At 40.5% G+C, this 12,398-nt stretch overlaps 1 protein-coding gene across 1 annotated transcript; it reads left to right on the plus strand.

Moving 5' to 3' along the window:
- Nucleotides 1-446: 446 nt before the first annotated feature.
- ctsla (cathepsin La) lies at nt 447-10,033 on the plus strand. Its single transcript, XM_041186220.1, has 8 exons — nt 447-614; nt 1,317-1,446; nt 4,470-4,592; nt 4,940-5,095; nt 5,181-5,405; nt 7,715-7,883; nt 9,173-9,290; nt 9,370-10,033. Exons 2-8 carry the CDS (start codon nt 1,318-1,320, stop codon nt 9,467-9,469), a joined length of 1,020 nt encoding a protein of 339 aa, XP_041042154.1. The 5' UTR covers nt 447-614; nt 1,317; the 3' UTR covers nt 9,470-10,033.
- The last annotated feature ends 2,365 nt before the right edge of the window (nt 10,034-12,398 follow it).

Below are 12,398 nucleotides of genomic sequence, written 5' to 3' on the forward strand. Positions count from 1 at the left end.
CTTTTAACAGAGGGGAAAAAAACAGGCTTTCTGTATCTGATTGCTGTCTAGTGAACTGTTGAAGAGTTTACGTGGTAACACAAGGACAGGAAAAAGTGGCTGTTTAAATTTCTCAGCAATGTTATCTGCTTTGCTCACGCATTGAACCACAGGCATGTTGCATGTTCCATACCCCTACATCCTAATCGGTAGGAAAGTGGAAAAAAAAAACAAAAAAGTGCATGGTTAAAACTATCTGAGTTACTAATTAATTGAATCTACGGTTTATGCTTAATCAGCAGACAGGCTTCATTCACACTGTTTCTCCACTTCGGAAGAACATCGCCCTATTAAAATAATCAGATCAGTATTGTCATGTGAACTCTGCGTCTCGTGACTGGGTGTGGTGTCACATGATCGCGTACACCAGCCAATCAGCATTGAAAATGTATCAGTGTGGAGGTGACGTACTCTATAAGAGGAGGGGTGTTCATGAGTAATTTAGAAGGTTGTCTTGGAACAGCGAAAATCTGGTGAGCAGATCGAGTACGAGAGGAAAAGACCCCTTCTTATCCTTAACCTGCTGCTCTACAATTGTCTTTACATTACTGTCTTCAAACGGCTTCCAAAGGAAGGTGAGAAAGTCTTTTTTTTATTGCATTGACATGAAATAGCTATTTATGGATATTTTAAAATCTGTTGTTTTTGAAGAGCTGAAATTGTTGGGCCACTGTTATGATAAAACTGTTGCCAAATAAAACGTTTTGCTAGAAATGTTTCGGTCTGTTCTTGAACGAATTTAATCGAGTGTTTTGCAGCCCCCTCCCTCGAAGTGCCCGTTCAGTAGCTATGGTAACACGCCTTGATTTGGTAATAGTCTGATCGATTGGATTTGGGACTGATTTCCAGCAATCCTAACGCAATGCTGCCGCCTTCAATTTCCTGGAATAGCTTCCATATGACGGGTTCTTGACTCATGGAATGTTTTCTTGTACAGTCCGGGATGAGAAGCCCTACCCGGCAACTAATTTACCTAGTTATAGTGAAAATTTAACCGATTGAATTCCCTGACTACAACGTGGCAGTTTTCTTTATTATCTACTGGATGAATAAATCTTCCCGGATTCTTATCGATCCATTAACCAATTTTAAATGCCTGCCTTTCTTTTTCAGCAGTGTATGGAGCTCGTATATTTTGACATCAAGTGCCATTGTAACGTAATGTGTTTTTAAAGTTCTGTATGGGAGAGGTGAAGGAGAGAAAAATGTAAATCTGTGAACTGATTACATCAGTCTAAATCATGGGTGAATTGAACTTTGTCCCTCATGTTCCATAGGATGAAGATTTTCAGTGTACAGGTAATTTCTTTCTGCCTGGTTGGAGCCTTTGCAGCCCCAGGATTAGATCCTGAATTGGATGAGCCCTGGAAGCAGTGGAAGAATTGGCATCGCAAGAGCTATGAGCAGGTAATGTGGTTATGATAAATTGTTGTCTCATTTCATACTTGTTTCCACCTGTCAGTCACAAATGACATCCTATGAGTGTGACAAAGGTAAACTATCTCTCCTTGTTGTTCTTTCTGTCTGCAGCCTTTGACATGGTTGTCTCCACCCCCCTCCCAGCACCTGTCTGTCTATTGCTGTCCAGTTGGATGGGACTGCTCTCGCCTTGTGCCATTCTTAGCTATCTAATTATAATCAGAGAATCATCTGTAATGATTTCTCTTCCTACTCAATCATTATCCCTGGTATTCCCCAAGGATCTATCCTTGATGGGATCATCAAAAAAACACAGCTAAGCGACTCAACAAATAACAGATCAGATCTAAGCTCTGCAGTCCAGCCACATCCAGTCGTGAAGTAAACAACTCGCTGGAGGACCAGGCTCCACGGATATCTCCATCCTCAGTGACGGAGGAGCCCAGCACATCAGTGCAAAAGATATGGCTGAAGCATTTGCAACACTTCAGCCAGAAGTGCTGAGTGGATTATCCAGCACTGTCTCCTCCAGAGGTCCCCAGCATCACAGATGCCAGTCTTCAGCAATTCGATTCACTCCACGTGATATTGAGAAACTGCTGAAGGCATTGGATACTGACAAGACTCTGGGTCCTGACAATATTCCAGCAATAATACTGAAGACTTGTGTTCCAGTACAGTTACAACACTGGCATTTAATGGCCATGTGGAAAATTGCCCAGATATGTCCTGTACACACAAAGCAGGACAAATCCAACCCAGCCAGTTAGCACTGCATCAATCTGCTTTCTATCATCAGCAAAGTGGTGGGGTCGTCAACAGTGCTATCAAGAGGCATTTGCTTAGCAATAACTTGCTCAGCTTGGATTCCGCCAGGGTCATTCCACTTCTGACCTCATTACAGCCTTGGTTCAAACAGGGACAAAAGAGCTGAACTCCCAAGGTGAGAGTGACTGCCCTTGACATCAAGGCAGCATTTAACGTGAGTGTGGCATCAAGGAGCCCTAGCAAGACTGGAGTCAGTAGAATTAGGGGAAAACTCCCCACTGGTTGGAATCATACCTAGCATAAAGGAAGATGGTTGTGGTTGTTAAAGGTCAATCATATCAGTTCCAGGCCATCACTGTGGTAGTTCTTCAAGGTAGTGTCCTCTGCCCAACCATCTTCAACTGCTTCATCATCAATGACCTTCCTTCCTTCATTAGGTCAAAAGTGGGAATGTTTGCTGATGGTTGTTCACCATTCGCAACTCCTCAGATACTGAAGCAGTCCATGTCCAAATGCAGCAAGATCTGGACAATATCCAGGCTTGGGCTGATAAGTGGCAAGTAACATTTGAGCCACACAAGTACCAAGCAATGACCATCTCCAAGAGAGAATCTAACTGTCACCCCTTGAATCCCTCACTATCAATATCCTCGAGGTTACCATTGACCAGAAACTGAACTTGGGGGCTACTCATATAAATACAGTGACTACAAGAGCAGGTCAGAGGCTAGGAATCCTGTGGTGAGTAATTGATCTTTTGACTTCCCAAAGTCTGTCCACCATCAACAAGGCACAAGTCAGGAGTATGATAGGATAATCTCCACTTGCTTGGATGAGTGCAGCTCCCACAACACTCCTTTGACACCATCCAGGACAAAGCAGCCACTTGATTAGCACCCAGTCTACAAACATTCACTTCCTCCACCACCGACAGTGACAGAAGTGTGTACCATGTACAAGATGCACTGCAGAAACTCACCAAGGTTCCTTAGCACCATCCAAACCCATGACCACTACCTAGAAGGACAAGCACAGGAAATACTTGAACTCCACCAACTAGAAGTTCCCCTCCAAGCCACTCACCATCCTGACTTGGAAATATATTGCTGTTCCTTCACTGTCACTGGGTCAAAATCCTGGAACTCCCTTCCTAACGGCAGTGTACCTACACCACAGAGACAACAGTGCTTCAAGAGGCAGCTCCCCATCACCTTCTCGAGGACAATTAGTGATGGGCAATAAATGCTTGCCTAGCCAGTCAAGCCCACATACTGTAAATGAACAAAAAAAAATCCTTTCCACATGTATGCTAAAGGATACACCATCATATGTTACCAGCAGCTGTCTCAACGTCTCACTGTTCCTATGTTGGCTGACTGCTTGTCCAACATCCAATAATGGATAAGCAGAAAGATCCTCTGATTAACTACTGTATGGGGAAACCTGAAGCCATTGTTTTCAGTCCCTGCTACAATCTCGGTTCCCTAACTGCTGACTCCATCCCTCTGCAACTATCTAAGGTTGAACCAGCCTGTGTTCGCCTCTGTGATCCCAAGATGAGCTTATGACTACGTCTGCACTGTCGCTAAGACTTTCTTCCACCTCTAACATCGGTCAATTCCACCCCTACTTCAGTTCATCTCTATTGTAATCTCATCTGTGCCTTTGTTACTTCTAGGCTTGACATTTTAACATTTGACCAATCTCCCATATTCTACCTTCCATAAATTTGTGATCATCCAAAATTCTGCTGCCTGTGGTCTTACTTGCACCTCCTGTTCTCCTATCCTATCCTACCTGTGTTTGATTATCTACATAGGCTCCTGATCAAGCAATCTTTCAACTCTTGTTTTCAAATCCCTCCATGGACTTGTGCCTCCCTATCTTTTTTAATCTTCCCCGACTCCACAATGCTTATATTTGCACTCATCTAATTCTAACCTCATGAGTGTCCTGATTTTAGTAACTCCATTGGCTGTGCCTTCAACTGCCTTTGTCTTAAGCTCTGGAACTCCCTCCTTGTATCTCTCTGTGCTGCTATCTCGCTTTCCTCCTTTAAGATACTTCTTTAAAACCTACTTTGACCAAAGTTTTGTCCATCTACCCTAATATTTCCTTATGTGACATGGTGTGAAACTTTGCTTTATTCCTGTGAAGCACCTTGTTATGCTTTATGATGATAAAGGCGCTAAATTTTAGTAAGGTTGTTTGTGGAAATTTGTTTTAAAATTGTCTTCCTTCAGAAAGAAGAAGTTTGGAGGCGAATGGTTTGGGAAAAGAACCTTCGAAAAATTGAACTTCACAACTTGGAGCACTCTCTTGGAAAGCACTCATTCAAAATGGGAATGAACCACTTTGGAGACATGGTGGGTAGTTAGATGTTCTGTTAGAAATGTTCACTTATGCATGTGAAAATAAACCGGATGGTTACAGCATAATAAAGCTTTAGCTTTATTAGAATTAACAAATTATTGTTACTTCTAACAGCATTTATTCTGTAACAATCTTTGAACTGGAAGCATTGCTGTGTGAGTTCAATGATTTGTAAAGATTTTAAGTCTTGGATCCATTTTTTTAAGTGGTGTCTCTTTAAAAAGTCTTAAATAAACCCACTTTAGGAACTAATGGTGCATGTGATACTTTTGCAAATAATACTGCTGACTTGTGTTCATGTGAAATTTCTTGAGCTAATTAACACATTTTGTATTTGTAGACAAATGAAGAATTTAGACAAGTTATGAATGGATATAAGTTGAAACGAACTGTGAAGAAAGCTCAAGGTTCTCTCTTTTTGGAGCCCAATTTTCTAGAGGTGCCCAGGAAGGTAGATTGGCGTGAACATGGATATGTCACACCAGTTAAAAACCAGGTACATAATAAGGAATAATGCAGCCAAATACAATTATTTCTACAAACTGAAAGCAATATAATAAATCAATTCTCTATTTTTACAGGGACAATGCGGCTCATGTTGGGCATTTAGTACCACTGGAGCCCTTGAAGGTCAGCACTTTAGAAAGACTGGCAAGCTGGTCTCACTCAGTGAGCAGAATCTTGTAGACTGTTCTAAACCTGAGGGAAATGAAGGATGTAATGGTGGACTGATGGATCAGGCATTCCAGTATGTGCAAGATAATGGCGGAATTGACTCTGAGGAAGCCTACCCTTATCTTGGAACGGTAATTTAAAACTTGCAATTCACCAATTTATCTCCAGATTCTGTTTTTACTATTTGCTGCATTTTTATCTTTGTTCTGCTCCTTGCCCCACTCCCTCATTACTACAACTAACTTGTATTTACAAAGCACCTTTTAACTTAATGAAACATCCCAGGGTCCTTCAAAGGAGCATTATGAACAAAGTATGATGACAAGCCACATCAAATATTGTCAGATACCAGAAGCTTGGTCAAACAGGTATGTTTTAAGGAGCCTTTTTATAGGAGTTAAAGAATAAACTCCCTAAATAGGGTCCTAAGCAAATGGAGGCATGGCCACCAATGGTGGAGCAGTTAAAATTGGGAATGCATTAGAGGCCAGAATTAGAATGCAGATAGTGCAGAAGGATGTGGGGCTGGAGGAGATTAGAGATAAGGAGGAGTGAGGCCCAAGAGGGATTTGAAAATAAGGATGAGGATTTTAAAATTAAGATTTTGCTTAACCTGTAGTCACTGTAGGTCAGGTTGAGATGGATGAGGGAAAGTTTTTAATTTTTGTCATTTTATAGGATGTCATTTTGAGTTTTGGCAGGGCTGGAAACCAGATTTTTGGAGGGGTTCAAACATGGATTGCAGGGGAAGATGGGTACAGATTTGGGAGGTGGCATGACATTTGTTTAACCATTTTGCACACATACAAAATGATTCTTGCCAAGTATGTTTTATTCCTTATCTGTTCTATTTTAATTAAGTAGCTAATGGGGGAATGCAAATTGAATTGCAATTACAGTATGATAAAAAGGATTGCAGTTGTGAATAACTCATTTGTCATATGCTTCCTTACAAAGTAGATGACTGCAGCGCAACAAAACATTTTAATAAGAACTTGATCTTCTCTAAACATGCCTTGCAATGCAGAACAAAAACAGATAATAAGCACCAGCACCCAATGAGGTGATTTCTAAACTAAAGTTCTCACCACATTCACTCCCTAAAAGTACTTTTTAAGTCCTTGAACCTGATAAGGCGACAATGACTCTGAAATATATCTAAAGGAATAAATCCAGACATTTGCAGTTGATTTATCTGTCCCCATGTTGAAACCTATCATTTGAAAAAGGATTTGTGGAAGCTGATTTTTTTTATTATCTTGCCGCTAAGTGTTTTCTTTTATCAGTTATTCATTTTAAGTGTGATCATAGAGTGGCCTCCTGTGTTGTAACCATTCAACCCATTGTCTCTGTGCCAGTTCTCTGCAAGTGTATTTGACTGTATTGAGTCTGTGAATATTGGGATGGTCACTTAACCAGGAAACTCTTTTAGTTTAAATGGTATTTTTTAATGCTCCTATAAAAGTGGAGAGATGTGGTGTTGGCTCTTGCTGAAATTCTTGTATACACCTTATAATAAAGGGTTCTTGTTTTAAAGCACTTGAACTGCTGCGGTATGCAAATCAGTGATTACCAAAAATGTAATCCTATTTTTCTTTCCCATTTCTCAGTGCTGGCACTTCATCATTTGAGAATGAATACAGATGTTGTTGTTTTGTGTTGTGGCTTTTTAATAGGGTACCTGCATAATTTTCAGTTATGGATAAGAGAGTCTATTTGTCACCTTCGTTACAAGATGCAGATTACAATTTCACCTCTATTCTGCAGAATTGGAGCTCAGTAGGCTTACTCCCTGGGAGTGCTTTTATGCCCATTACCAGAATTCATGTTTTGCTATTGTGAGCCCTCCTGATATTTTTTCTGTTGCTTATTCAGCAGGCCTTACTTTATATCTCTGAAGACCAGTTGTGCATCTACTTACTAACAACTTGACCTAGCAAAGTGTTGTAAATCAATGTACTAACTTTTCGGTTTTAGTAACCATGACCTATGGATAATTAGATCCCTACTCTGATTCAGTTGTGGCTGCCGAAGTGAACTTTTTTGGCACAGTTCCTTATCTGTGGTAAGGTATCCCAAGTGAATTCTAAAATCTCTTATTCCTTTCCCTGTTCCTGGTATCAACTCCACTATTGAACTGGTTCAGACCCATGCTCTTCCAGGCAGTACTGGAATGCTTGCTTGACTTCCCCTCTTATTTCTAATCTACAACTGAAGGTGTTGAGGCCTGCTCCCTAGCCAAATGTGGCTGGGGCCAACCCTATATCTTCTACAATTCAGACTAAGGTATGTGACAGCATGATGGCCAAGTAACAGTCCTTTTCTGTAGGAGATGGAGAACTTTTCCAAAGTAAGGGCTGGGTCCAGTGGGGTTTTTCCCCCTCATTGTAAACAATTGTCATTTGAATTACTGAATGATCTGTTTGTTTTTCTATTTCAGGATGATAATCCTTGTCACTATGACCCCATGTACAATTCTGCTAATGATACTGGGTTTGTAGATATCCCCAGTGGTAAAGAGAGAGCCATGATGAAAGCTATTGCTTCTGTTGGACCAGTTTCTGTGGCCATTGATGCTAGTCACCAGTCATTCCAATTCTATGACTCAGGTAAGAATCTATTGAATACTTGTCACTTGTAAATGATATGACTACTAGAAGACATATGCATCCAGGGTTTGTTACCTATCTTTAAAAAAAAACTGCAGATGCTGGAAATCTGAAATAAAAACAAAATGCTGGAAATACACAGGCCTGGCACATATATGGGGAATGCTTGGTCGCTCTTGCGTGTGTACGTGCACACATGGTCTGGCAGCATTTCTCTGTATTTCCAGTATTTTCTGTTTGTCTTTGCTACCAAATAGGCTGCATTTGAAGTTTTTGATCTCTCCCATTCTATGGGGTATAGTGTGAGAGTAAATTTTTTTAACTTTTTGCTGATTATTGTATTTGAACTACTGTTTCTGAAGGGGAATTTGTGATTCTTCTGACCTGGCTCCTGGTCAGTTCCCAAATGGGTAAAGATTGGTCTAGGATGGACACACCGATGGGAGAAGCTTACAAGTGTTTTGTTAGTTTGTCTACCTGTACTTTTGCTACGTATTCTTGATTTGGGGCTGGCATACTGTGGGGAGAAAGCATGCGTACTCTAGCAACAGATATTCTAAACTTTCTTTCCTTGGTTTGACGTGGATTCCAAACAGAAGATGGTGGATTTATGCCCCTGTTTCCCAACTGGCCAAAAAGAAAGTTGTTTATAATGCATGTTTTAGATGTTTGTTGCCTAAAGGTTTTGGGGAAGGAAGTAGATCAAATTCAAAGCTAAAAATAAAGCCCACCGGAGTTGATAAAATACCTTGGGCAGTTTTTGGTTGGGAGGGAGCAGGGCTTTTCTCAATGTGGAAATTATACCTACCTTGGTGACTTTCCAATGAGATGCTAAAAAAATGATTCTTGAATTTTGTTTTAAGACACATTCAGGATTGCAGTGATATGTAAACTTTCTACCCGACATCTTCATTTTTCTCATGTCTCCAATGCCAAATGCAGCTCCTGTGTTGCAACTTTTGGTTAACCACCCAATTGACCATTCTGTGGGACTGATGAATGATTGGGTGTATTGTCGTCAGGCTTGATACTGGGATAGTATCAAGATAAGGCACCTGCCACCTTCCTTGTCGGTCCAGGTGTTGCTGAGGCCACTTCGTGCCTGCAACTGCTGCACTGACAGTTTCTTAATAGACAATTGGGGCAGCTGGATTAACTTGTAAACAAACAGGGTTTTAGGCAAAGTAACCAGTGGGGATAGAAACTGATGCTAAACAAAAGCTGTATATATGGTCTTCCATGATAGTGATCAGTGATAGTTCAAGTCCAAATATTTGTTTTATTGAAAGGTATCTACTATGAAGCCGACTGTAGCTCCACAGATCTGGACCATGGTGTATTAGCAGTAGGATATGGCTTTGAAAAGGAAGATGTAGATGGAAAGAAATATTGGATCGTTAAAAACAGGTACACTTATTCAATAAGCTTCAAGTTTAACTTGTCTGTTGTGGGAATCATTTTTAATAATCCTTTTCCTTTTTCTTAGCTGGAGTGACCAGTGGGGTGATCAAGGATACGTGTTGATGGCCAGAGACAGACACAATAACTGTGGGATTGCCACAGCAGCCAGCTACCCTCTTGTATAAGTATTCAATTGCCTTATTCAAATTATAATTTGAAATGTATACCAAGACACTATGGCCTGCAAGCTGCCTCTGGACATGAAGATAGTGTTACTTCCCCACAGGACTTGAGTTTCTTATATTAGAAGCTGTTCTGGTATTGCTGTTGGGGCTCTGATATTAAATTAGCAAAACCACAATTGAAGTAAGACTGGTTTGAATGGTCAGTAGTTCTAACTAGATAGAGATGTTATTTTGTTCTAATCAACATCATAAATATTGTTAGCTATGAACTAGTATTTTAAACAATACATGTAACAATAGACTTTTTTAAATAAGCTGTTTTATGAAGTACTTGATGCCAATGATTTTTTTCTACAATAATAAATGGTTCCACTTACTGTGGGTTGTGCTTTACTGGTTTTAAACTGTGTAATTGCTGAGCAAAGTGCAATAAAATGTCATGTTCATTTTTTGTTATCACAAATACTTCTAAATCTTCACCTTTTTGAGTATCATTGTATCATTTCATGAATCAAATGTACTGTCCAATATTATGGAGAAATAAATATAACCAGTGGGATTTTTGATCTGCAACAAAACAGTTCCTGTGCATGAACAACTGTCAAAGGTTTGCAAATCTTTTGTTCTCCAAACCAATATTGTTGCTTTGTTGAATCTAGTCCAGGTCTTCTGTCTTGCATCTCGTGTAAATTGAGCTTCCAAACTGGTATAAAGATGGAATTCTGAGAATTGGTTAAGCGTTATTGAGTCCTGTAGATCTGGAAATGGAGCTTCAGGCCTCCCGCCTTGGAAAGGGGAGAAATCAGACAAGGGTACAACCCTTGACAGTTTGATCCCTGCTGGGATTGATGCCATGGAGTAGGCCATTGATCTAATGTGCTTTGTTGGCTCTGGTAGAGCTATCCAACTGATCCCACTCCCCTGCTGTTTTTCTCCATAGCTCTGTATTTTCTTCCCTTCAAGTATTTCTCCAGTTATCTTTTGAATGTTACTATTGAATCTGTTTCCATCTCAACTTTTTTTGAAGAAAAAGTTCATTGTATTTTTTAAATGGCTTCCTTAACTTGACTAGCCACTTGCAAAAAAAAGTTCATGTATTGCCTTATTCGGTCATATCATTTCTCACATTTTGGTAGAAAAATAATCACTTCACATGATGTGCTCCCATGGCCAAAAAGCCTTTCATTTAAGGAGTGTAACTTGAAGTGTTAAATGGGCTGCTGGCACTGTATGCTAATGCTTCTACTCGCTCCTAGCTCTAGAACTACATTGGCAACACAACTACTTTTGTGGAGAATCTTTATCTGGACTTGCACAGATTTATTTCTAATTTGATTTGTTCTAGAATTTCTTAGTTTGCATAGGAAGTTGTCTTCAATTCTTAGTCCTAACTTGCTAAAACTCTCAAGCCTTTTGAAAATCTAAGTGACTTCCATTTAATGTCTTCCATCTACTGCTGCAGTGTCTCTCAGCTTATTGGCCATGCCTGACCTTCCCCAAGGCTATGATTTCCTTCAATGAATTTGAAACCTTTCCATTTGTTCACTTGATCTGCCCCTACTAGTAGATTTTAGTGGTGCATTAATAGCTTTAGAATAGACAAATGTAATCATGAGAGCTCTTTTCTAGGCATGATAGGATACTTGACCAAAGTGACTATGGGAATACTGGCTTGGTAGTTAGCCATATACATAATATATACATTTGTAAACAGTAGCCTATTCATTGTTATACAGAAGATGAGAGGGAATGGAAGACCATACCAAAGGCTAAGGGTTGAGATAACAGGAACATCTGATGGAATAGTGTATGGTTACTTAAATTAATGAGAAACACTATAATGCAAAGTAGGAAGATGAGGACAATAAATATGTGCTGTAAGTCCTGTAGGTGGGAGAAAGGGTCCTTGACTGGCTGAGATGTTCTCTCCCATGCAAGTGCTTGAATCTCAGGTTCGAGAGCGCTCATTTTTTTACCACAACACCTTCCAGAAGGGTGAGTAACCTGAAGACACAGATGTATGATTGGCAAAATAACCAGAGGTGATGTTGGGAAACATTTTTACAAAACAACTTTTGTTCATTCATGGAATGTGGATTTCACTGGCTAGGCCAGCATTTATTGCCCATCCCTAGTTACCTTTGAAAAGGTGGTGGTGAGCTGCTGCCTTGAATTGCTGCAGTCTGTGGTGTAGGTACACCCACAATGCTGTCAGGAAGAGAGTTCCAGGTGTTTGACCCAGTGATAGTGAGGGAACGGTGATAAATTTCCAAGTCAGGATAGTGAGTGGTTTGGAGGGGCATTTCCAGGTGGTGGTGTTCCATTTGTTGCCCTTGTCCTCCTAGATGGCAATGGTCATGAGTTTGGAAGGTGCTGCCTAAGCAGCTTTGAGTACCTGCAGTGCATTTCGTAGATGATACACACTGCTGCCTCTAGTGTGGTGGTGGAGGAGGGAGTGAATGTTTGTGGATGGAGTGCTAATGAAGTGGGCTGCTTTGTGCTGGATGGTGTCAAGCGTCTTGTGTTGGACCTGCACTCATCCAGGCAAGTGGAGAGTATTCTATCAACGCTGCTGACTTGTAGATGATGGACAGGCTTTGGGAAGTTGGGAGGTGTTACTTTCTGCAGGATTCCTAGCCTCTGACCTGCACAGTATTTATGTGGCTAGTCTAATTCTGTTTCTGGTGAATGGTAAACCCCCCCCCCCCCCAGGATGTTGATATTGGGAGATTCAGCGATGGTAATGCCTTTGAATGTCAAGGGGTGATGGCTAAACTCACTTGTTGGAGATGTTCATTGCCTGGTACTTGTGTGGTGCAAATGTTACTTTCTTTTCCTTGGTTTATTTCTTCATCTGATTTGACTCTAAATTACTCTATCTTTAAATCTCATTTGGTTAGAGATACACTGTTGACCCTGTCATTCACCC

Source organism: Carcharodon carcharias, chromosome 4 (assembly GCF_017639515.1).
Source record: "Carcharodon carcharias isolate sCarCar2 chromosome 4, sCarCar2.pri, whole genome shotgun sequence".
In the NCBI taxonomy this organism is placed as follows: Eukaryota; Metazoa; Chordata; class Chondrichthyes; order Lamniformes; family Lamnidae; genus Carcharodon; species Carcharodon carcharias.

What these genes read in the sequence shown, in the direction of transcription:
- ctsla (XM_041186220.1), top strand. Translation starts at nt 1,318, where the DNA reads ATGAAGATTTTCAGTGTACAGGTAATTTCTTTCTGCCTGGTTGGAGCC. An exon ending in ATTCCAATTCTATGACTCAG is followed by an intron (nt 7,884 to 9,172) that starts GTAAGAATCTAT and finishes TTTTATTGAAAG; the next exon opens with GTATCTACTATGAAGCCGAC. An exon ending in TATTGGATCGTTAAAAACAG is followed by an intron (nt 9,291 to 9,369) that starts GTACACTTATTC and finishes CCTTTTTCTTAG; the next exon opens with CTGGAGTGACCAGTGGGGTG.